Genomic DNA, 27,445 nt, shown 5'->3' with positions numbered 1-27,445 from the left:
ATAAGTTTCTCTGACTAAAAGTAGCTTACAGATCTCAAAATATTTAGAGTATTACAATAATTTCACATTCTATGTATGGTATAAAGTGCTCTTACAACTCATCTTAAAATCTGAAAGTCAATGGCATATAAACATTTATCAGTTACCATGATAGGCAATATATGATTTTTTTTTCAATGTCTCCCATAAAAATGAAATAGAAGACAATAATATAGGTATGTATATGTATGCAGACTTTGGCATCTGTACTTGAAAATCTACATACCTTTGACGTGAATGTTTGCAAAGAATTTCAGAACAGTGAAGCAAAATGAGTTAGAGGGCACACATCTTGACTCTGTTTCCTATATTTTGTTACTCTGTAGTCTAAAAATACACATTTCCTTTATTTCTGCTTTACCACTCAAAGTTTCTTCATAATTCTTTATACTTTAAAAGTGGTAATTATATTAGAGATTAGCACACTAGTGCCCAATATTGTTTTTAAACAAAAAAGCAATCATTCAATAATATCTACTCTATAATCTTCTGATTAAATCACATAATTGAAAACAAATCACTTTCCCCATCATTTAAATATCAATGAAACACTCATCCTTATTAAAGCAGGCATATTTAAGAACACTACAGCAAAATCACTATATTATTTAGCCTCATATTAGAAATAAAGACTTACCTAAAATGGTTGACAACATTTGTCTGGCTAAGAAATGAAAGTACAAAGGACCCTGGCCTCCGATCACTCTCTCTTATAAGGTAACTGCCAGACTTCCCTGCCTGCCTTAGGCGTTCTTCGGCTATAGTTCTATCAAGTTTTCCATGATACCACCTAAGGGAAAAAAGAGTTGTGATTAAAATACAAACAGCAACTATAAAATTAATAGTGGTAGTTGAAAAACTTACTACTAGAGGTTTCAAATACCTAAGTATAATTTACACATTTACCTTTTACTCTTAGTAGATTATTCCAATTTTAACTCAATTGTTTTTAACTTCTCAGTCTCTCAAAAAAAAAAATCATTTACTCAGTTTTTAATTTTTTCTATAAACTCAGGGCTAATCATCTCACATATAAACCTCTTCCATTTCTGTTCATCTTCTACCTCCAGGATATTCTACCTGGTCAAGATATAAGCATTTATTACAATCAAATCTTTATTTAGAAAAGAATATGATGGACAAATGGAAACAATTACTACATCTCTCTATGCTTAAGATCCTAAGTATATCACTTGACATAACAAGCAAGGTAAATGATACCTGTAAGAAAATAAAACTTTATTCCATTTCAGTTCAGTTTATTCCATTTCTGTGCCCTAGAACAGGAAAATAGAATGACACTTTCAAAAGACTAGTGTTCTAATTTCCTATTTCAACATGAAGCTGATTATTCCCTTTGGTCTTAAGATTATTTATTCCATAACCACATATCTGATCTTAATTCTTCAAATTTATTTAACAAACATGTGGAAATAAGTAATATCTTTGTCCCTTTAACTTTCTTACTCTCACTTTAAATATGTTCTACCTACCACAATGCCAGATAATCTGCTTAAATAACTGGTTTTAATTCTAGCATCACCCATGCTACCAATTAATGCCTATAAAAGACTCATGGATTAATATAAACAAGCATAATTAGAAACATACTGGAACTTTCACATGGCCATGGTAATAGTTCTACAAAGTAATTGTCATGAAATATTTTTACACTTTCAATATGTTAGTCATCCCAACTCATCCTTGATACTCGTAGTCTTTCTTTCTTTTTTTTTTTTTTTTTAAAGATTTTATTCATTTATTTGACAGAGATCACAAGCAGGCAGAGAGGCAGGTAGAGAGAGAGGAGGAAGCAGGCTCCCCGCCGAGCAGAGAGCCTGATGCGGGGCCCAATCCCAGGACCCTGAGATCATGACCTGAGCCGAAGGCAGCGGCTTAACCCACTGAGCCACCCAGGCGCCCCAATACTCGTAGTCTTTCTTGAAACACTCACAGAAAAACAATAAAACATTCATATTGCATTGATATATTAATATCTAGCCATAAGTCAATAGTCAAAACTATTACAGTCTTGTGACTATTTTTATAAATTTCCTATTTTCTTAAGCTTGCTGTAAGGAAAGCTAACTATTCTTGACTCATTAGTTTATTTAAAAAAAAAAGATAAGTTATCAAAAGAATTTTCACTTATTTGAAGTCTATGCATAAGACTGAAATGAAATAATGAGAAACTTAATCACAAAGCTTCAGCTTAATTTAATAGGAAAAACCTAATTATAAGCTGTTAGTATTAGAGGAAAAAGGCAAAGAACAATCAACACTGAATTCTTCTAAAATTCTAATTTCAGTTTAAACATTATATTTAAGGCTACTGACAAGTAAATTTAACTTTCAAGAACTGTTTTCTCTTTTCTTAAATGTGAAAGTAAAAGTTTAGACTTATGATGATTAAAAGTTCTTTGATGAGGTAAAATTGAAGCATAAATGATCAGGACAAAGTTTACTTAGAGGGGCACCGAGGTGGCTCAGTAGGTTAAGTGTATCCCTTCAGCACAGGTCATGATCTCAGGGTCAGGGTATGGAGCCCTATATTGTGTTCCCTGCTCAGTGCAGAATCTGCTTCTCTCTTTCCCTCTGCCAATCTCCCCCGGCTCATGTTCACTGTCTCAAATAAGTAAGCAAAATCTTTAATTAAAAATAATAAAAATAGAGATTTAAAAAGTCACCATTTAAAAAAATTTAGAAATTTACTTAGTTGTGAAAATACATGGAACATGTCCTTAGAATACAAAATTGGTACATTACTTATTACCTAAAGCAATGAAGCTATGCCACAGAGCAGATTTACACAGAGACAAAAATTTAAAACAATTATAAGCAAAACTCCTATTTTTATGTACTTTCTGCTAAATTTCTGCTGTTTTATCTAAATGTCAAGATTCAAAAATTTCATTTGATCTCCATCTTGTGAACCCACCATGAGATGATATAAAAGGCCATGAGATGTTACACAATTACTCATTTATAAAAAATACTTGACTAAAAACTTTTACTGATATATAAAAGATGTATTTATGATTTTTTTAGTTTTTAGCTCTGTATTTCTGTATGATTCTGGCTTTAACACAGGTATTCAGTTTAAGACAGACTTTATTTTTTTTTAAAGATTTTATTTATTTATTTATTTGACAGAGAGACACAACAAGAGAGGGAACACAAGAGTGGGAGAGGGAGAAGCAGGCTTCCCACTCAGCAGGGAGCCTAATGTGATTCCGGGCTTGATCCCAGGACTCTGGGATCATGACCGGAGCTGAAGGCAGATGCTTAAGGACAGCCACAGAGGCGCCCCTAAGACAGATTTTAAACAAACTTTGCTTCTTGAATACTAGTAATTCCCTTTATGTCAAAAGCTCATTAAGCTTCAAACAACGATGCAAACATGTCAATTCATCATTTTTTATTTTTATTTTTTAATTAAGTTTAAAAAAAAAAAAACAAAAAGCAAAACAAAACAGAGAATCAGACCTGTAAATACAGAGAACCAAGACTGCCAAAGGGGTGAGGCGGGTCAGGGATAGGCAAAACAGGTGAAGGGAGTGGGAGATACAAGCTTCCAGTTATGAAATGAGTAAGTCATGGAAACAAAAGGCACAGCATAATTAATACAGTCAGTGATATTGTACTAGAACTATGGTGACAGATGGTAGATACACTTGGTGCAGCATACTGTATAAATCTGTCAAATCACCGTGCTGTATACCTAAAACTAATGTAACACTGTATGTCAACTACAGTAAAAAAAAAAAAAGTCAATTATTTATTATGATTATAAATTGACTTTAAGTTATCCAGTAATAGACTGGATGAGCACAGATATAGTTAAGTCAGATCCTCTAAATGTTAGAATTCCACTGTTAAAAGTCACTGGCTGTTCTACCAAAAACAAGACAAAACAAACAAACAAAAAGACTGAATTGTCTTAATCAAAACTCAGACTTTCCTGAATTATCTTTACTGTTAATTTGAAATTAAGGTGAATCATACTAACAAGAATATTTTTAATGTATCTGTACAGCTATTTTGAATATATTATTAAAGCATGAAAAGCACTTCAAGTAAGATGTTATAATATGCAATTCTTTACCCCATTTAAAAACTTGGAAATAAAAAATATCAGCAACATGCTTGGCAAAATAATAATTTTATTATAAATGCACATAGCATCATGATATACAGCTAGAATGAGTATTTTATAAGTAGATCACAATTCCATTGTGATATGATTTGGTTAAAGTACTTCACAGATTAATAGAACCTACGCCCTATATCTACTGAGCACTAGTCCTTGGGTCTTTAAAACAATGTCCCTCAACCCTTTTTTAACCCATGAACTTTTTGATAAACCTAAAATTTCATCTACAAGGAAATTCAGAATACTTAAGCTGCCAATTTGTCACTGAGAGTCATTACAGATTATATTTAACCCCAGGGGCCAAAAAAAAAAAAAAATTACTACTTTAACTTTCTGAAATTTGTAATAAAATTCATTTTATGTTAAAAAATAATGTGGAATATGGCTTCTCAAAACATACCCTCATACCAAAGATGTGAACTCACCTAGAGTAGATGTGCCCCCAGTGGGTATCAGTTTAAGATTCATTTAACAAAAATGCTACACTTTGTACACATAGTACAGTAGCAACAGAACAAGGAAATGAAAAAAATCTAATCACTCCCACTGTTTCTTGACAATCTTTACAATCAAAGTCTTATTATATCTCATTAAGAGTAGTTTTGCTGGTGACAGTTTTCAACTAATTTAAAAAACAACAACAAGAAGAAATGCAACTGAATCTAGAATACCTCTAAGGAACACAGAATAACTGGTATTGCATTGGGGTATGAGGATATTCTGAGTGCAACATGAGACTACCAAATATCTATGGTCAGCATTACCTAAAGTAAATTTGTTACTCTGCTTATTACATTTACGGCAATTTTAACTTCTCAGGATGTACCTGGCACATAGTAGTATTAATCTTAAAAGCATTTGTTGAATGTAGGAAGAAGTGTCAAATCATAAAGTATAATGCTGGAAAAAACTTTAGAAAGTCTAGTTCAAACTCCCTACCAATGTTAAAAAAAAAAAATCTTCTTCAATGTCAGTAATAAACAAGTTCTGATCTTTGAGGACTGCTAGCCAAGTCTAAAAAATATATGAAAATAACGGAGATTGTCAGAGCTCAAAGAAGGATGGCTACATTCACAACTCCCAAACATCTTCAGAAGAGGCTTCAACCAACTGGTAAGATGAAGACTTAACAAGAAACCTCCACGACTTTGGTCAAGCCTCTCCATTTTGTTACCTTCCCATCGTCACTTATGAAATATGGGAAACAATCTCCATCTCAACCTCAGAATAATTTACATATTGTCCTAAACTCCTTCAAAGAAAAATATAAAAATGAAATACTACATAGGCTATAATTGCATAATGCTTAAGTACTTACAGATTCTATTTAACTGGAGGCAACCTGCTTCTGTTTGAATTATAGCTCTGCCACCTTGCTGTACAAATGGGGGCAATGACTTAATTTCTGAGCCTCAGTTTTCTCCTCTATTAAAGGCATATAATGACAGTATCTACCTCATAGAAGCTGGCTTGATATTATTATTAGATTAAATAATACATATAAACTTATATACACATATGAAAGACTACAGGACAGATTAATGCAATTTCATCAATGAAAATCCCAAATTTTATGACTGTGGCCTAATGGATGATTAATTTGTAGATCACCTAAGCTCCAATGATCTTCCATTTCCCAGTCTTGTTTTACCTTCCAGCAAACTTTGGAAAGACAACCCTAGAAACCAATCTTTATATCTGTGAAATCCTTGTTTTTTGTTTTTGTTTTTTAAGATTTTATTTATTTCTTTGACAGACACACAGAAAGAGATCACACGGTAGGCAGACAGAGAGGGGGTGGGGGAAGCAGGGTCCCTGCTGAGCAGAGAGTCCTATGTGGAGCTCGATCCCAGGAACCCTGAGATCATGACCTGAGCCAAAGGCAGAGGCTCAACCCGCGGAGCCACCAGGTGCTCCGAAATCCTTGTTTTTTTGTTTTTTTTTTTTAAAGATTTTATTTATTTGTCAGAGAGAGAGGAGAGCGAGCGAGCATAGGCAGACAGAATGGCAGGCAGAGGCAGAGGGAGAAGCAGGCTCCCCGCCAAGCAAGGAGCCCGATGTGGGACTCGATCCCAGGACGCTGGGATCATGACCTGAGCCGAAGGCAGCTGCTTAACCAACTGAGCCACCCAGGCGTCCCCGAAATCCTTGTTTTTAAGAGAAAAGTTCTTTTCCCAAAATTCTTCTGAACATTACAGGTCATACATATTAAGTGGGACTGGCCATGCCATTGTATTCACACACTAGAAATTCTTCCATTTCTCCTGGCAACTCCAGAAGAAAACTCTCGGAGAGCTCCATTCTTTCTCCAGTGGATATATTCTTTGGAGGAATGAGGAAGAAAGTATGCATTTGAGATACTGTGACTTAAATGTTGCAAATATAGCACTTTAATAATTAAGTATCTAATGTTCTCCTATTTAAAAGTAAAGTACCCCTGTCTTTTTCTTTTAAGGAGGTAGGGAAAAGAAAATAGGAAATTTAATAAGTAAAATGTATTTTTCTCAGCAAGCCTCGTAATTTTTCCCCCAGTTTTTTTTTTTAATCTCCCCCCAGTTTTCATTTAAATTCTAGTTACTTACATACAGTGTAATATTAGTTTCAGGTATACAATATCGTAATTCAATACTTCATACATCACCTGGTGCTCATCACTAGGGAACTCCTTAATCCCCATCACCTATTTCACCCATCCCACTCATCCCCTGGCCCACCTCACCTCTGGCAATCATCAGTTTGTTCTCCACAGCTAACATTCTGTTTCTCAGTTTAACTCGCTTCCCTCCCCGCCCCCCACAATGTTCTTTGTTTTGTTTCTTCAAGTTGAGAAAACTTACAGGCAGATACAGAGTCCCTTGATTTCAATAGAAACTACATAATCAGTTTATCTAAGATATCATCCCATCCAAAATGATGTTATATATTTAAAAAGTCAACAATAAAAGAGACAAGTTGGACAAATTGCAGAAATCTTTTTACTTTTAAACTTGAAATAACATGAATTGTTTATATTTATAACCTCATATTGTATATTGGTAAAAGACTTTTGAGGGGCCTTATAGACGCTTTTGTGCTCTTTAGTTTGTCTCTCCTGACAGGAAAAATAATACAGAAATCTATGTAATGAGAAACCCAGCTGGCGGTGAATATAGACAGACACTTCATTCAAACTATACAATTACTTAAAACTAACCTGACATTCCTAAATGGAAACTGTCTACTACAGTAGAAAACAATTAAAAGTGCCACCATCAACATACTTCCTTTTAAAAAGGAAACTAAATTGAAGTTCCCAGTTCACTTTTACTTTCCACTATACTCTTCCTCTTAATTAAGTCACTGACAGGCACCAGAGTTCTTACGGAGAAATGTATATGCAGATATCCACTTGCCAAGAAATCTCTTCTGACACCTAAATCACCTGGGATTCTGTGTCTGACCATACTACAAACTCTTAAAGTGTTTTTGTAATTCTCTAAGATGCTAATCAGATTTTCTTATACATGTTTGTCCTTTCTGAAATTGAACTGGTTATTTCAAGGTGGTATGACAGACACAAAAGATTTGCTAAAACTAACATACATCCCTTAAAGCCCCCATATTTCCTTTCAACAGAGTTCTTACAGTCACCCAGTCTGAGCTGATGGTTAAGAAAAGTGAATGCAGAGAAATTAAAATTTGGTCACTAGTAAATTCATTCGAACAACCACTAGACTAATAAGCTAGTGTACCCCTGTAAGACTCCTCAAACGTTCTCTACCCTAGACCAACTAAACCACTTAAACCTGAAGAAAAACTGCTTATGTAAATGGTAGGTATATGTAATGCTTATGTGTATGTGTTAGGTATCTTGAGTATATTTATGTGTTCAGGAAAATATTGTGTGTGTTTAGTTATATATCTCAGATCAAAGTAACTCAAACCAAGAGTAGAAATTCTATTTCCTTTTGTTCCAAGTGCATATTTACAGAGTCCAAAAGAGGTTTTAACCCTGAGAGTATTTCTTAAGAAAAGCACTGCTATGTGACCTACCCACCAAAAATTCAGTCTGCTGAAAGACTAATACAGGAAAGATGGGAACCAGCACAATGCTTACACAGGCAAAAGTTTATACTAAAAGGCACTCGACTAAGATAGCCTCATTCTTATTACCCTTAACTCCCTTTACCCTAGATAACAGATAGGGAAGAGTAGAAAAAGCCACACCCTCTCCAAAAATGTTATGCATAATCAAACATGTTCAAAAAATTTTTTTAAAAGGGGCAGAAGGAAAAATGAGGAAAAGAAAGGAGGAAGAAAAGAAAGAAAAAGCATAGTACCTACTAGCAGGAAGCTAACAAATTCCTACCTTCGTGGTCAATCACTTTTGGGTAATTTCATTCCTCAAAAACTCCCAATTCTTATGGTTGAGTTTTTCTTAGAACCTCAACAATTAGAATGTCATAACAGTAACTGAGCTCATGAAAAACAAAGGAGGAAATGACTTGTGGCCATCTTGCTGCAACATAGTTGTAAACCACCTTGAAGCAATCCTTCATGTAAAAAAGAAACACTGTTTAATTTCACAATGCTCATTCTAAAACTTTGGAGGTAATGGTCAGTTAGTGGCTACCTACTGCACCGAAAACATTTCTTAACCTGTATTTTAAGAGATGTTTAAAACACTGAATCTGTAGGTTAAAAGCACATTTTAGTCTAAAATTGCCTTTTATTTAGCTATCTCCAACAAACAATGGCCAAGCATCGTGCTACGGGACAGAAAACAAGTTAACACCAATGAACACCATCGTGACACAGAATTTTATGATCTAGTGGAGAACACAGACCAAACAGACAATTGCAATCTAGTCCAGTAAAGTGCAATCTAGCTCCAGAATGTGGGAGCATAAAGAAAAACATCAGTCTTAGGATTTTAGAATAAACTTCCTAAAAAAAAAAAAGTGATGGCTAAATGGAAACTTCAAGATGAGTAGCAACTGATTCACAGAAAGAAAGGGGCTGAGAAAGTGCGAAAGATGTCATCAGGCAAAGGAAAAAGTACAGGCAAAAAAAGTTTACATACAGATATAAAAATACTCCTTACACATTAGCTTACTCAAAATACTCCTTACACATCAACTTCTTAGCGAAAAGAAGTAAAGAATATATGCTTTGAAATTAGACTAGAAACTTACATTACTTGAAGTTCTTTCACTTCCTCAGAAATATATCTCACAGAACATTTTAAAAGTTCAAGATATTCTAAGTTCTATTCTCTAATCTGGTCCCAGCCATAACCCCGTGGCCGGCGGGGGGCATTATACCATAGCTCAAAATTCTCCACGATGTGCCCATTTATTCCCCTATAAGCTCTTATATCCAGACAAATTACATTTATTCATTCAACAAGTATTTTTTAAGCACCTACTACGTTTAGGCACTCCCCTCTGCACCTTCTCAAAGTGTTTTTCTTATATGACTTAAAAAATAAAGGTGGAAAGATAATGCAATTTAGCCAAATATCATCCTAAAATTAAAGCAGTTCCTGTGAGGTTTTTTTTTCCCCTTCAGAATTTTCTATTCCCTATTCATTCTTACTCATGGAAATATCAGTACTTTAGTATCAGTTCAAACTGTAACTTCTATGAGAATGATTACCCAAATTCTTTTCGCTAAACCGGACTTTCCTCCTAAGCATCAGACCTAAATTAACAAGTACCTGCTTAGACTCTTCAGACTCGCAACTCTGATTTCCTTCCTATCTCTCTAGCCATAGTACTAGCGCCAACTTGTGTGCGGCATCTCCAACATCACCGGAGTTGCAATATACAAATTACTCTCCAGTTGTTCATTCCCTCTTCAATTACTCTAGTTCAAGCCCTCTTTCCTTCTCACACTTCCCACAACTGTGGAAAGGTTCATCTTCCCAACAGGCTCTTCCTAAACCACAGGCTCAAGCATTTCCCTCTAACAACTTAAAAGTCTACAAATGGCTGTTACCAAATGAGGTATGAACTATTCAACCTACCATTCAAAGGCTACCACAAAAGGCTCCAGTCTTTCTTTGGGCGGGGAGGGGGTACAGAACTTAGAGAAGAAAAAGACAAAAAAGAAAAAGGTTTAAGTTTTGAAGTATGTTTGTCATTATCAAACTTAACATTTATCTACTGCTTATCTACAAATGAGAATAAGCTATCCACTGACTTTTAAAAATTTTTTTCTACAACTATATTTTACATTGCTTCAAGTGCATTATGAAACAAAAAGGTCCTCAGTAGCATGACCATAATCACTGTTTAAAGAAAGAATTGTTTTCCAGGTACCACGGCCAGAACAATGATACCTTAGAAGCATTTGTTAAAAGCAGAAGAGCCATGGCACAAGATAATAATTATTCCTTATATTGGCTTTAACTTTATACCCTTCTAGCTTGTCTCTTCAAATAAATAGATCTGGTCTCGAGGCATTCTACCATAAAGAAATTAAACATTAATGGCTCCCTGAAATCTATCCACAAAAACATTGGTTTAAAATTTATTACTTTGGAGATGCCTGAGTGAATCCATTGGTTGAGTATCTGTTTGCCTTTGGCTCAGGTCATGATCCCAGAGCAGGTCATGATCCCAGGCTTCTGGGATGGAGTCCCTCATTGAGCTCCTTGCTCAGCGGGGAGCCCGCTTCTCCCTCTCCCTCTGCACCTTTGCCTGCTTGTGCGCACTCTGTCTCTCGCTCTCTGACAAGTAAATAAAGATCTTCAAAAGAAATGAATTTAAAAAAATAAATAAAATTTATTACTTTGATAGACTTGAACACCTACTATCCCAATTTTTGCTAAATTTTAATGAATTACAAATAAATTGTCTAAAAAGCCACAGAAACTTTTGATTAAAATTCTGAACGTTCACTAACAGAAAAGATCAAGCTACATATACTGATTTATTAAAATTAGGAGGGTTTTTAACCTAGGGTGTATTCTATTTAATATCAACATTATTTCTTAAGCAAAACAAATAACCACAACTGCTAGGAAGTATTTAATCTGCTTCATTACTAATATATAAAAAACTATGGAAAACAAGAATGTTATTCTCAGGTTGCTTGTTTAAAAAAAAAAAGATTTTATTTATTTGAAAAAGAGAGAATGAGAGAAAGAGCATGAGTGGGGTGAAGGGCAGAGGGAGAAGCAGACTCCCCGCTGAGCAGGGGGTCTGATGCAGGGTTCCATCAAGACCTGAGCAGAAAGCAAACCCTTAACCAAGTAAGCCACCCAGGCACCCCTCAAGTTGCTTTTTATTTACTAGTACATAAAATACAAAAATGTCAGGAGCAATTGTTCAATCCTCTCCTATAGGAAGCATCTTAACAGGAGATATTAAACAGTACTCTATACAGCTGGCCCCCAAGCAATGCAGGGGTTAGAGGAAAACCAACTGCACACAGTGCAAAATCTGCATTAACTTTTGATTCCCTCAATACTTAACTACTAATAGTCTATTTTTAACTGGGAAACCCTACTGATAACATAAACAGCCAACTAAAAATACTGTGCATGTTTATGTATTCTACATTATATTCTTACAATAAAAAAATGTTATTAAGAAAATCATGGGGGGGGGCACCTGGGTGGCTCAGTGGGTTAAAGCCTCTACCTTCGGCTCAGGTCATGATCCCAGGGTCCTGGGATTCAGTCCCACATTGGGCTCTCTGCTCAGCAGGGGAGCCTGCTTCCTTATTTCTCTCTGCCTGCCTCCCTGCCTACTTGTGATTCCTGTCAAATAAATAAATCTTAAAAAACAAACAAACAAACAAACAAAGAAAATCATAGGGAAGGGGCACCTGGGTGGTTCAGTGGGTTAAGCCTCTGCCTACGGCTCAAGTCATGATCTCAGGGTCCTGGGATTGAGTCCCGAGTCAGGCTCTCTGCTCGGCAGGGAGCCTGCTTCCTCCTCTCTCTCTCTTCCTCTCTCTGCCTGCCTCTCTGCCTACTCGTGATATCTCTGTCAAATAAATAAAATCTTAAAAAAAAAGGAAAGAAAATCATAGGAAAGAGAAAAGACATTTACAGTACTATACTGTATTTACTGAAAAGAATCCACATGTTAGTGGAGCTCAACCCTGCGTTGTTCAATGGTCAAGATATACTTATTCCAGATTGAGATGTCCTCTGAAAACCCCAGAAGCAAGCATACTCCTTTTAAAAGACTAAATTTCTAAAAGGAAGCTTTTGCTTATTGGCCATTAGTAAGAGCTGCAACATAATTCTGTACTTATTTATGAACATGGCGTTCCCTCACCTGGACACCCCAACCACCCTTAGTCTGAATTCCCATAATGTCTGCAATCCATACAACTTGCTAAAACTCAAAGATGCTGATTTGGGAGTTGCCTGTTCAGCAGCCATTCCACTCAAGGAAAACACTCACATGCCCTCTCTGGGAGGTCTTTCGTCCCCAATTTCAACAACATGGTTTCTGAGAAAGCTTTTGTTTTCTCTGAAGAACTTGGCCTAGTCAAAATTCATCATTCCAAGGTGAGTACCTGAACCAAGCAGAATCATACTGTCTTTTCAAATACTCTGTTCACCATGGAATTACAGGAGTCTTTCTCTGATAGCATCACACTTTAGGATACGCAGTCAAAAAAAAAAAGGAGGGTTTTGTGTGTTCACTAAACTTCCCATCACTTGGAAGAGCCAGTCTATGATAAGAAAGAATGAAGCTGACAGGGGCAAACAAATACAGAGGTAGAAATGCAGAGTAATGGGGTATCTAGATGGCTCAGTCAGTTACGTGTCCTACTCTTGATTTTTGGCGCAGGTCATAATCTCAGGGTTGTGAAATGGAACCCCACATTAGGCTCTACGTTGGGCATGGAGGCAGCATAAGATTTTCTCTTTCTCCCCCTCTCTTAAAAAAGATAAGAAAAGAAAGGAAAAAAGAAAAGAGGGGGAAAAAAAAAAAGACTAGACTCATGATTGCATTCAAGTGCCTGATTCCAGTTCTGAGATCCCACTAACAATCCTACCCTTCCCTCTGTTTAGTTGTTCATCTCATCCTTTTATTACCTCTAGGCCAGATTTTTGTCTCTAGGTCCTTTCACACGTTTAAAAAACTACAGGATCCAACAGAAATTTGTTTATGTGGGTTATATATACCAATATTAGCAGTAGTAGAAATAAAACTGGGGGGCGCCTGGGTGGCTCAGTTGGTTAAAGCCTCTGCCTTCAGTTCAGGTCATGATCTCAGGGTCCTGGGACTGAGCCCCACCCACATCAGGCTCTCTGCTCAGCAGGGAGCCTGCTCCCCCCCCTCCCCCACCCCCACCCCCCCCTACTTGTGATCTCTGTCAAATAAATAAATAAAATCTTAAAAAAAAAAGAAAACTGAGAACATTATTTGGATACTCATCTGTTTCTGAATTTAAGTAGTTGCTGCTATTGTTTTCATTCATGGTATAAGCAGACTGTTAACTTAAAGCAGTCACTTCAAATTTAGATGAATATAGTATCTAACCATACCTTTAAACGTTCCATACTCTGCTCCATTAAGATCCACTGCTCCATCATTTACTCATGCATATTTTGTAGCATCATGCAATAGTCATTTGGTAACACTGGTTCATGGGGCTATGACAATCTTTGAAGTTTTAACATTTGATAATATCAAAACATCATAAAGCACACCAGGGGGTTGTCCAAATTATGCACATCTGGCCCTTGCCTGGCTCCTAGGAGATAACCTCTAAGCCTCTGAAATACCCTGCCCCAAAAGAGTGTCTTCGTTTACTAAGAACCTTGGGCCACACCAGATTATTTATCATAACAAAGTGATTTATGGTGGGGACCCTAGAATCAAACTGATGGAGTAACTAAGGTCAGCCACAGGGGGCTCCAGACCTACAGGGCCAACCTTTAATAAAAACTCTGGACACCAAGACTCAGGTGAACTTTCTTGACTGGCAATACTTCACCAGTGTTATCACACACTGCTGTTTGTGGAGAATTAAGCACTGTCTGCATGACTCCAGTGGGAGAGGAAACTAGAAGCCTGCATCTTGAGTCGGCTGTATGCACTTTTTTCCTTTGCTGATTTTAACCCACATCTTTTTGTATAATAAATGGTTACTGTAAGTGTAACAGCTTTGCTGAGTTCTGTTAGTCCTAGAAAATCATTGAAGCTGAGGGGGGTTTTCAGGACCTAAAACAACAACCATCAATCTCATCAGAAAAGTCATTAAATATTTGGGAAGTTCTCAAATTCAAAGATACAAGGTTCTGAAAATTCTAATTTTTACTTAAAGCTCAAATTTTCCTTGAAAGCACCAAATACTGTCAGTTTTTTTCCTTAAAGTGGCAGGCTCACTTTGTTCTTTTTCAAGAAAATGTCCGTTAAATACTGAATTCTGAATTACCATACTTTGCCTGTCATTCTTTATAGCCAAAATAGTGTGCCATAAAAGCAACACCTAGTTTTGTTCTCAAGTCAATCACACAACTGCTTTTCCTCAAGACAATGTACTTAGAAGTACACTATTATGTGTGTACTCAGGAATACAGTATTATGTATATTTTCCATTTCACCACACAAAACATTAAAAAAGACAAATACTCAAGGACTGTAACTTAAAATAATTCTTACTGCCACATTATTACCATTCTTAATTGAAACAGGTTTTCTTTTTTTCTGCCAGTGTACAGCAGTGACAAATACAATGACTACTAGCACAGTCTGGTGCCACTGCATTAATGTACACTAAAATACCAAAAGTTTTACCTCCCAGTGCACTATCAGTATGAAGGGAAGCAAGGGCTTAGCATTATGAAAACCATTTTAACTTTACAGACCCCCAAGGGTTCAGAACCAATACTTAGTCCAAGATACTCCAACTTCTTTCCTGAACAACCTTAGTGCTTGCATAGAAGACAAAGCCATTACCGGCATAATCAAAAATTTAATTACTTTCTGTTTCTTTTTTCCCAAGGCCACCCAGTCTCCATTGGTTATATTTGGTTGTCACTGTTTTTAAACAAGAAAAGCTCCATTATCAAGTACCTTACTTCCAAACAATTAATTCAAACATTTTTATATTTCACAGATATGTGTCAGATGTTTTAACTTCCTAGCTTTGACATCTTTCTTCTGTTTACTAATATTTTGATGATCAACTCTATTCTCTTTCATTTTTCTTTAGTTGAATCACAGACTTATGGAATTCCTTAAAATTCTTTTAAAATTCCTCAGTCTCTACTTAATGGTTTGTTATATTCCTTACCTTTAATATATTTCAGCAATTATTTAGTCTTACTTATTGATAACTCTACGTTATGCACAGAAAAATAAACTTCAAGCCAGCCAACTAAAATCTACATTTTCAAAATCAAAAAAATCCCTGATATTAGTTGACATTGCCAACAACATTAAGTCTTCCCTCTAGTCAAAACATTATATAAACCTGCTTCCTCTTCTTCACTCCCACCCCAAAGCTTTCCCTGCAGGTACCCAACTAGCAACACATCTTTCAACTACTATGCACACATCAATTCCAGAGAAGGACTCTATCACATATAAAATGTAAAATATAATGGGAGGCACAGCACAAAAAGTATTAAATAAATAGTTCTACAATAATCAATCAGACATTTGGAAATAATCAACTTAGATTCCCAAAAGTAACAAAATAAATGCCAGATAAACTATTTAAAAAATGAAACTATAAAAACTGTAGTTTTATATGTAATTCTAGATACATGACAGTCTATGCTTAAAAGCCAAAATAGAAAAAAAATCCACACAAACATGACTGAGAGATCTTACACCACAAAAATGAGTATGTCAAAATAAAAGTAAAGCAAAGTATTAAATGTACATATATGCTCACATCACCACAAGGATCATCATGGTACATATGTACAATATCAGGATTAGATAAAACCAAATGATTTAATGACTAGAGAACTGACTAAATAAACGGGGTACATCCAACAGCAAACTAGGCTGCTACTTAAAAGAATTTTAAGAATGTTGTGCATTAAAAGAATGCACAAAAAAAATCTCTTCAATTGAGTCCTATTCAGACCACCGTATTTAAAATCACACCTTCCCTTCTGACACCACCAATACCTCTTTACCATGAACAACTTTTCCCTATTTTTTTGTCTTAGCACTTACTACCTCTAGCATTTTGTACAATTTATTTATTACATTTATTGTCTTTCTACTTCCAGCAAATTAAAACCCCCAAAGGGGAAGCTATCATCATCTGTTTATTTATCTTAAAATCATCTAGAACAGTGTTTGGTATAAGACATGTTCTGAAAAAATTTATCAGTTAAATAAATATACCAAAAAAAAAAAAAAAAAGCAGTAAATACTTGACCTTAGGAAGCTAATTAGGGAACCAAAAGCTTGTAATAGAGTAACTTCATCCCTGATTTATTTACATTTGTTTTTACTTAAGTATAGTTGATACACCTGAGGTATACAGCATAGTGATTTGACAACACTATACATTACACTGCTCACCACTAATGTACCTACTACCTGTCACCATACAGAGTCATTACAATACCACTATGTTCCCTATGCTGTGCCTTTCATCTTTGTCACTTATTGATTCCGTAACTGAAAGCCTGTATTTTCAAACTCCCCTTCACTCATTTTGCATAGACTCTCATTCACTGCCCCTCTGACAACTATCATTTTGTTCTCTGTATTTATGAGTATGCTTCTATTTTTTAATTTGTCTGTTCATGTGTTTTGGTAATTGGATCCCACTTACCAGTAAAATCAAATGACTTTCTCTACACATAATTCTCTTATACACACTGCATTTTCCCCACATGCAAACAGAAATTGCCTATTTGAAAATTTAATAATCTTAACGCTCATAACATATATATACGCTTATATATGTGCTACACATATATATTAATGAACAAACCTATCTATAAATAATAGCAATGGCTACCAGTAAGATAATGAGATTAAGGAGGTATAAAGGAGTAGAAACTGTTTACTGTTTGGTTTTTGCTTATTTTACAAGAAGTATTCATCTAATACTTGTAACACTGTTTACAGTAGAATAATCCTTCCACCAAGAATAACTTTAAAAAGCAAACAAAATACAAAGAAAAAAAAGAAATCTGTCCATTTGAAGTCATCCCAGAGTTACTGAGGCATTCATAATCTGAGGACCCAAATTTCACAGAAAGTAGAGTGCCATCAGCAGCCACACTGCCATGTTTCCCTTCAGAGTATTTCCCAATTGGGGTTACAAAGAAACTGAGAAAACAAGCAAATGACCCAGGTCTTCTGCCTGGCTCCTACTTGGAGGAAAAGAATCCAGTGGAGGTTTTGATAGTCTCATAAAGCTGGTAAAACATGTATGAGAAGAAGATTCTAGTCATAAAGGAGAAGCAGAGGAAGTGAATGGTAAGTTGAACTAGTTCCCCTCTCAAGAGACTACTAAATTCTGAAGCTATAGGGATATGAAACTTAGCAAAGACTCTGCATAGCAAAATGCAGCATTTGAAAATTTTATGACTAAAGTGATTTGACTGCAAGGCATCTGGGTGGCTCAGTGAGCATCAGACTCTTGATTTCGGGTCTATCATGAACTCAAGGTCATGAATGGAGCCCAAGGCTCCACATTCAGTGCGGAATCTGCTTATCCTTCTCCCTCTGCTCCTCCCCACCCCTGAACCCCCGCCACATGTGCTCTCTAATAAATGAATAATAAAATCTTTTTTAAAAATTTTAAAAGCAAAGTGATTTGACTACATTCTATCTACTTACCAGAGGAAAAGGTAAGCTATCCTCTGTAGCAAATTATCATTCAGATCCCCTATAAACTGTTAAACACAATGTCTGGCATTGACTTAAAAATTAAGAGCACATCATGAGACAAAACTCAATTAAGAAAACAAAAAAACAAGCAAAAAACAACAGCAACAAAACAAAGGTATAATATAAAACTGCAGGAAGAAAAACAAAGTTGTTTCTTAGAGAGACTAGTAAGGTCAACAGACTCTAGCAAAACTGTTCAAAAGGAAAAAAAAAAAAAAGGCCACAAAGTACCAATTTCAGACCCACAGGGGAATAAATCTGAAATCAACAGAAACTGTGGTGATTCAAGAAAATATAGGAAAGGATAAAATAAATAAAAAGGTGGAATTTAACCATGAAATTGGTATGATTAAAAAGCAAATTTACAGGGGTGCCTGTGTGGCTCAGTGGGTTAAAGCCTCTGCCTTCGGCTAGGGTCATGGTCCCAGGTTCCTGGGATCAAGCCCCGCATCCGGCTCTCTGCTCAGCAGGGAACCTGCTTCCCTTCCTCTCTGCCTGCCTCTGCCTACTTGTGATCTCTATCTGTCAAATAAATAAATAAAATCTTTAAAAAAAAAAAAAAAGCAAATTTACAAAACTGAGAACTAAATATGAGGTTAGTATCAATTAGGCATATGGTTAAGAAGCTAATAAATAAGTAGGTCTCACAGAAAATATCCTTACAGAAGCACAGAAAGACTACAGACATAGAAATACAGAAAAGAGCATAGAAATGAAAAGGGCAATTTTTTTTTTAAAGTGATTACCATATATTTGGAGTCTCTTTGGAAAAAAAGAGAATGTAACAAAAGCAAAATCTAAAGAGAAGATAACCAAGAATTTTAAAAACCCAAGGAAAGATATTGATCCAAAGATTCCAGAAGCTCAATATACCCCCAGCACAGTAAGAAAAAAGAAAGAAAAAAAAAACACATATAGGCCCACCATAATAAAGATACAAAAAAACAGCCAAGAAAGACATTTTTGTCAGAACAAAAATGCATTATCTTCAAAGAAGTAACAATAAAATTTTTGCTGACTTTGCAACAGAAATAATGGAAGTCTGAGAGGATAAAATTATCTTCACCTGGGAAAAACACAGCAAACCTAGAATTTTATGCTCAAAAGTAATATCCTTCAGAATTAAAAATAAGCATGTTTTCAGATAAGCAGACAGAAAATCTGTTGACAGCTGTTTACCAAAAGAAATACTAAAAGAAGTTCTATAAGCCAAAAAAAAAAGGGGGGGTTCTCACAGGAACATATAAAAATGCAGTATAAGTAAAGCAGGTAAATATATGGGTAAATCTAAGCAAACACTGACCATATAAACCAATAATAATATCTACTGAGCATTAAAGCATATGTACAATGAAAATTCAGGACAAGAGTTAAAAAGCAAGAGAAGTATAAGTACAGTTCGAGTGTTCTGAGTCCTTAGCATTGTTAGGGAAGTGGTAAAAGAAAATATTTTCAGTAGACTGCAGTAAGTCAGTATGTGTTGTAATCTCTAAGGCAACCACTAAAAGATCAAGATTGTCAGAATGAATAAAAAAATAAACACACTAATGAGAAATACATCTTTAATAAAAAAACACAGAAAGGTCAAAAGTAAAAGGATAGAAAAAGATTGTACCATGCTAGCATTAATCAAAAGAGAAATGATGTCAGCCAAACTACATTTTTAGACAAGAAGTATTATTAGACACATTCAGGGCATTTCATAATAATAAAGGGACCAACTCACCAGGAATTAAAGCTAACAATGCATACACCCAATAACAGAACATCAAAATATAAACCATGCAGGTTGGCAAATTTGTACATACTTCTCTATTTTAATAATTGATTTAAAAAGTAAACAAAGGAAAAAATTAGCAAAAATAAAAAGATATGACCAAGATGCATAAATTTTAGTATAATGACCTATACAGAAAACTGCATCCAGGGCAGGGCATCGGTCTTCAAAATAGGTAATGATTTCTGATTCCTGGGACCAAGTACTGGAGAGGATTCCCTGCTTCTCCCTCTACCCCTCCCCACTGCTTGTGCCCTCTCTCATTCTCTCTCTCACACTCCCATCTCTCTCCCCATCTTGAATAGATAAAAATCTTAAATAAAAAAGAGAACCGTATCCAATAACAAAAGAGTGTGTGTGTGTGTGTGTGTGTGTGTGTGTGTGTGTATTCATCTCAACTGAACAGGGCACATTTACCAAAACTACTATATGCTGAATTAAAAAAAAAAAAATCCTGGGGCGCCTGAGTGGCTCAATGGGTTAAGCCTCTGCCTTCAGCTCAGGTCATGATCTCAGGGTCCTGGGGTCGAGCCCCACATAGGGCTCTCTGCTGAACGGGGAGTCTGCTTCCCTCCCTCTCTCTGCCTGCCTCTCTGCCTACTTGTGATCTCTCTTTCTCTCTGTCAAATAAATAAATAAAATCTTTAAAAAAAAAAAAATCCTGATTTCAAAGGATTGAAATCATTCAGACTATGTTCTCTGGCCTCAGTGGAATTAACCAAGTAATCACTAAACCAAACCTATTAACAACTATGTAAAAATTAAGCAACTATAAGGACATTAACTCTTGAATTAAAGTAGAAATTACAGTGGAAAACAAAGTATTCGAAAGAATGATAATGAAGAAAAGACATAAAACTTGTAAATGACATGCAGCTGAAGCTATACTTGGAGTTATGTGACCTTAAAGGCTTATGTTAAGAAGAGGGAGGGACAATAATTAAGTATCTATCTCAAAAAACTAGCAAAAAAACAAAAAGTTAAATATGAAAAGAGGCAAAAAGTTAAAAAAGAACAGAATTAATGAAATCACAAGCAAAGGTGTTATCATAAAACTTCAGAAGAAGAATCAAAAGTTGATTTTTGGAAAGATCAGTAAAGTTGATTTTTGGAAAGTAATCCTCAGTAAACAAGATTCTACAGGACAAGCTGGAAGAAAAAAAGTCACAAACTGTAAATTTCAATAAATAAAAAGGAGGAAATTGTATAGGTCCTACAGAAAAGTTATTTATGCAATCATTTATGAAGATTTATTGCAAAGATAATAAAGTAAACCAAAGTTAAAGAACTGAGATGTAAAAGGCTCACTCGTAGACTGCTGTTAATTTATGACAATGATAAAACCTGAAAAAAGATAGTTTTTTGGTTAAGATGCTGTTGCGTCAACAGGATATGCATATTTAAAAAAAAAAAGTGGGGGGGATATTTACTTCTTCCTTGGTCCATACACAGAATCAAGTCCATGTGTATGTTACATGTACAGTGAAAGATATAACAATAAAGCTTTTGGGAGAAAAAGATAAGCAAATGTATTTATGCCCCTAGGACAGGCAAAGATTCCTTAAACATGTCCAGAAAAAAAAAAGAAAGAAAAGCACCAATCAAAAAGAAAAAAAAAACTGACACATATAAATTAATATAAATTAATATAAATTAAGAACTTCTGTTCATTAAAGATAGCATTACAATTGTAAAAAGGTAAGATACAAATCTATTTCTGTAAGCTATACATCCAACATAGCCAGGACAAAGAACAACTAGAAATCACTAAGAAAAAGAAAAAAGCCAATAGAAAAATAGGACAAGACTTGAATACAATTTAAGAGGCTATCAAAATAGTTAATAAATATGAAAAGATACACATCATTATTATTCCTCACATCAGAAAAATACAAATTAAAACCACAAGGGCTATTTCATCACTATCCACAAAAACAGCCACAATGAAAAGGATAAACAATACCAACTGTTAGCAAGAATGTGGAGTAACTGGAATTCTCATACACTGCTACTAATGTAAATTGGTACTGGCACTTTGCAAACTATTTAACAGTATCTACGAAGCTTACCACATGAACACCTTATAATCCTGCAATTCTAACTGTAGGTATGGAATTAATATAACTATATACTGATCAAAAGACATTACAAGAAAATTCATAGTAGTACTCTTTCTAAAACAGAACTGGAAACAACCTAAATGTCATGTCTATCAACAGAAAAAAGAATCAACTATGGTATAGTCACAATTTAACAGTATAAGCAATAAGATGAGTGAAATACTGCTACATCCAACAACGAGGATAAATCTCACAAATGTAAAAAGTTTATAAACACAAAAGAATATATGCTATATTACTCAATTTATATAAAATCTAATTTACATAATCAAAAATTGAAAAATAATCTATGGTATAAAAAGGGAGGATCGTGTTTATTTTGGGAGAGGTGGCATGGGTATTATTACACTGGCATGGAAAAAGGACTTCTAGGATGCTGATAATAATATTCTGTTCTCAAATTTAAAGGGGTGCCTGGGTGGCTCAGTCTGTTAAGTGACCAACTCTTGGTTTCAGTTCAGGTCATGATGTCAGGGTCATCGAACCCTGTAACTGGCTTCTCACGCAGCCAGCCTGCTCAGGAGTCTGCTTGAGATTCTTTCTTTCCTGTTGCCCTCCCCTCACACTCTCTCTTTCTAAAATAAATCTTAAAAAAAAATTAAATAAAGATGGATTACACAGGGATTATGGTAATGGTAATAATGTACTAATAGTATTATTACACACAGTATCACACATATACAATACCAATTAATATAATAACTATTAATACATCAGTACTACTTGTTAAAATTCATTGGGATAAAGACTTACGATGCTAAACTTTATATATGTTATACTTCAATATGTTATCTTTAATTGCATACTTAAAAAATAGTAATTCAAACACAGAAAAACTCTTCTTACTAAAACTTTCATTTTAACATTAAAAGGGAACATGCTTAATTGTATTTTGATACACATGCACAAACAATATTACGCAAAGTTATATCCACATTAGACACCCATAATGGTATATTACCAACTGCTGCCTTCCCCCTCATCCATTACATCATCATAGACTCAATATCCCTTAACCCCCATTACTGCCAAATGTTTGCAGAGGCCAAAACTGTGCTATGTTATGTTCCACTCCACAGCCTAAGACTCTATGATCATTACTAGCACCTGCGTCAATGGATGACTGACCCAGGACCTAGTCCTATCTCATTTGTTCTGTCTTCCTGTGACTAATAATTCATGACCACTGAGGTAAGAGGTATGTTGGGAATTCATGCTTCTGCCTCTTTGGTATGTGTATTTTTATACATCTCAGGGTTTTATCACCATTTTTTACTTTTTCTATTGTGTTAAACTTTTTAATCATATACATCATTTTTAACTTTTCAATAATAAAAAAATCAGAATACTTTAGTCTCTCTTCATATAAAAAGCCTTTTCATCCCCAATTACCACAGGCATTATTCTAAAACTCATACAGTTTTAAGTTCCTTAAAGCAATTAAACTAAATACAGATATTATCTCAAAAACAACTGCATATGATTTTATCCAAAAATTTTCTGTCATGTTCCTATCATATTTCTGTAATTCATAAGCTGGATAAGCTTTCTGCTGGGAAATTTCCTCTTATATCTAAACTTAATAAGCAACACTAAAATATGTATTTATTCTTGCTTTATTGTTATCTCATCCTGGCCACATGTTATTTTGTGTGGGGAAAAAAAAAAAACAAAAACACCATGAAAACTCCAGTAATTAGCATTGCTGCCCATACATAAAGTTAACAAGCAATTCACTTACAACTTGATTCATTTACTATTTCAATATTTTTACAGGTTTTTTATTTCTGTGACAATTCACATCAATGTCACCTGCCTCCCTATGGTAGGTGTCAAATATTCACTTTCTTTTCTAAGAACCACATACAAACCTTATATAGAAGTGCTTTAAGAACCATGAGAAACTACCCACTCCAGGAAACAAACTGAGGGTTTTAGAAGAGAGAGGGGTGGGGGGATGAGTGAGCCTGGTGATGGGTTTAAAGAGGGCCCGGATTGCATGGAGCACTGGGTGTTATACACAAACAATGAAACATGGAATACTACATCAAAAACTAATGATGTATGGTGACTAACATAATAAAAAAAAATAAATGAAAAGATAATAAAAATTAAAATAATTGAGATCGATCTAAGATGGAGACTGTGGAACCGGAAACCACCCTTACTCCTAATCCCCCACCTACAGAAGAAGAGAAAACAGAATCTAATCAGGAGGTTGCTAACCCAGAACACTATATTAAACATCCTTTACAGAACAGATGGGCACTCTGGTTTTTTAAAAATGATAAAAGCAAAACTTGGCAAGCAAACCTTCGGCTGATCTCTAAGTTTGATACTGTTGAAGACTTTTGTGCTCTGTACAACCACATCCAGTTGTCTAGTAATTTAATGCCTGGCTGTGACTACCCACTTTTTAAGGATGGTATTGAGCCTATGTGGGAAGATGAGAAAAACAAACGAGGACGACGATGGCTCATTACATTGAACAAGCAGCAGAGACGAAGTGACCTGAATGTGAATTGACCTGAATTGCTTTTGGCTAGAGACACTGCTGTGCCTTATTGGAGAATCTTTTGATGACTACAGTGATGATGTATGTGGAGCTGTTGTTAATGTTAATAAGATAGCAATATGGACTACTGAATGTGAAAACAGGCTGTCACACATATAGGGAGGGTATACAAGGAAAGGTTAGGACTTCCTCCAAAGATAGTGACTGGTTATCAATCCCATGCAGACACAGCTACTAAGAGCAGTTCCATCACTAAAAATAAGTTTGTCGTTTAAGAAGACACCTTCTGAGCAGTCTCATAGGAGACTGCGTCAAGCAATCGAGATTTGGGAGCTGAACCAGAGCCTCTTCAAAAGCAGAGTGGACTGCATTTAAATTTGATTCCATCTAAATGTTGCTAAGATATAAGAGAAGTCTCATTCGCCTTTGTCTTGTACTTCTGTGTTCATAGATTTTTTTTTTTAATTTGGCTAGAGTGTCCACTATCCCAATCAAAGAATTACAGTACACATCATCCCCAGAATCCGTAAGTGTGTTCCTGGCCCACTCTGTAATAGCTTAATAGAATTACCATTACAAACACATTTTACCTATCCACAATATTCAAAAAAGAACTTGCATTTCTATACCTTACAGGAAAAAAATTTTGTTTATGTTCCATTGTACGCAGGAGCATATTTTGCTGGTTTGAAAGAGTATGATACATACAGTTTTCTAGCAATTTTCTTTGTTTCTTTTTACAGCATTGTCTTTGCTGTACTCTTGCTGATGGCTGCTAGATTTTAATTTATTTGTTTCCCTACTTGATAACATTAGTGATTCTGATTTCAGTTTTTCATTTGTTTTGCTTTTGTTTTTTTCCTCATGTAACATTGGTGAGGGATCCAGGAATATGACACAAAGGTGGAATAAACATTAATTTTGTGCATTCTTTGGTAATTTTTTTGGTTTTTTGTAAATACAAAGCTTTGCTACAAATTTATGCATTTCATTCAAATCAGTGATCTATGTTTGTGTGATTTCCTAAACATAATTGTGGATTATAAAAAATGTAACATCATAATTACATTCCTAATTAGAATTAGTATGTCTGTTTTTATCTTCATGCTGTTTTTTAACACTTTGTATTACTTAGGTTATTTTGCTTTGGTTAAAAAATGGCTCAAGTAGAAAAGCGGTCCCATTCATGTTAAGACAGTGTACAAAACTGTAAATAAAATGTGTACAGTGAATTGTCTTTTAGACAACTAGATTTGTCCTTTTATTTCTCCATCTCTATAGAAGGAATTTGTACCTCTTATTGCCAGGCAGTCTCTATTGTGTCTTCTTATAGTGTCTTCCACGTGAACAGCATAAGTTTGGAGCACTAGTTTTGATTATTATGTTTATTAAAATTTTTAATAAATTGAATAGGTAGCACCATATGTATGGAAAAAAATTAAAATTAAGAAAATTTTTTAAAAAAGAAGTGCTTTACAAAAGCTGTTTTTATAACTATGAAATACCAACATCCCAGGAATTAGAAAAGGAGAAAAGCTACCGTATCTTACAAAAGGAAAACTGAACCAAGAGGAAATTAAATAAAATTTCCAATATAGTGACTCACTAAAACCATTAAAAACAGAAGCTAAGGTTTTCTGAACTCTAATCTATGGGTTCTTCCTCCATGTACTACTTCCCCTATAAGCACTAGGCGGATAGAAGCCAAGCTACTTAAATTACGGTTTCTCAACATGTTTCAAAAACAATGTTTACTAAACATGTAATTAAGTTTAGGAAAAGCAGAGTTAAATGAAAATGGTTTTTTTTTAATCACAATAAAAACAGGAATCTTGTACCATGTGCATTCTGGATTTCCAAGAACATGGATCCAAATTATTTAACTATCGAAAAAGTCACAGAACACTAATTCTTACAATTGAACAATGCAGTGCACAATTTAGGAAACGCGACGAAACACTTAATTGGACACTGGTTAGTTAGTAATTCCCTCTTCTTGTTCCAACTGCTTTCTTCTAATGATAAAATCTCTACCTTAATTTTGTAAGGTTTTGATTAAATAATTATTAATATTTTAAAATAAAGCATAACTTACTTTTGAATACACTGAAGTAAAGAACAAGAATACCAAGCTAAATGACTGCTTAAAAACAGACCTAAACATTTACTATTAGGAATAAAAATATTCTCATCTAAATTACTTCTCTTTGCTATTCTGAAAATGCTACTACTTTGCTATGCCTTCTCCTTTGCTACCATTCTCTTGAAGAATGTTGCCTCAAAATTCCCATAAACCAAACTTATTTTAAACTCCTTAAAACTTAACTTAAAACTCCTTTAAGCCACTTGCAATTTTTTGTCAGGTATATAAGGAATTTAGAAGTTGCTACTCTATCTTAACGACAAGTAAAAAGCTGAACAAACTGAAAAGTCAACAATTCCTCTCGGATCCATCAGAGAAATGAGGTCATAGGGCAAACCACTGCCCCCAAAATTGAGAGAAGAACAGATGATTAATGAGAATCCTAACTTACCTGAGCAGAAACATCCCTATGGAAACAGCACCACAGTAGGAAAACCTAAACTGCAATTAAGGAATTACCAGATGTCCGGTATGAACAACTGTGAGAGTTAAAAACTCCATGGGGGATCCAGTAAGGGAGGGGAGGAAGCAACACCTTTTTGAGTTATACTTTCAAGACCTCTATCAGGTCCTCACAGTAAGAATCTGAGAAAAGTCATCTCATGCTTCTGGAGGGGGAGGGAAATGAACCACTTTGAAATATTCCAGAGCAATCTATTCTTAACTAGGCCTGCACCCAAAAGAAATTAATTTATCAATGCCTAACCTACTGGGGGTCTTATCAAGAGTCTAAACTACCTAAAGAAGGGAAATACCCAACTCAAGCCAGCTCTGGTCTACCATGTAGGGAATGGGAAATATTCTAGCCCTCTATAGCCATCCTCTCCCACCTAAACAGATAAAAAATAAACAAACTGATAAACACTGACTTCACA

The 27,445-nt window shown here is 35.0% G+C and overlaps 1 protein-coding gene and 1 pseudogene across 1 annotated transcript in view; one reads left to right on the top strand and one right to left on the bottom strand.

Annotated features, from left to right (window-relative positions):
* The window catches only part of RASA1 (RAS p21 protein activator 1), a 114,162-nt gene that overhangs the window by 56,425 nt on the left and 30,292 nt on the right, over positions 1-27,445 (bottom strand). Inside the window, exon 2 of the mRNA XM_047731486.1 lies at positions 677-829. Within this exon, the coding sequence (XP_047587442.1) occupies positions 677-829 (153 nt within the window). The remainder of the gene's footprint in view (positions 1-676; positions 830-27,445) is intronic.
* Positions 24,049-24,702, top strand: LOC125100935 (eukaryotic translation initiation factor 4E-like; annotated as a pseudogene).

The sequence above is a fragment of the Lutra lutra genome, chromosome 5 (assembly GCF_902655055.1).
Source record: "Lutra lutra chromosome 5, mLutLut1.2, whole genome shotgun sequence".
Classification (NCBI taxonomy): domain Eukaryota; kingdom Metazoa; phylum Chordata; class Mammalia; order Carnivora; family Mustelidae; genus Lutra; species Lutra lutra.
This window is presented reverse-complemented; position numbering and strand designations above follow the sequence as displayed.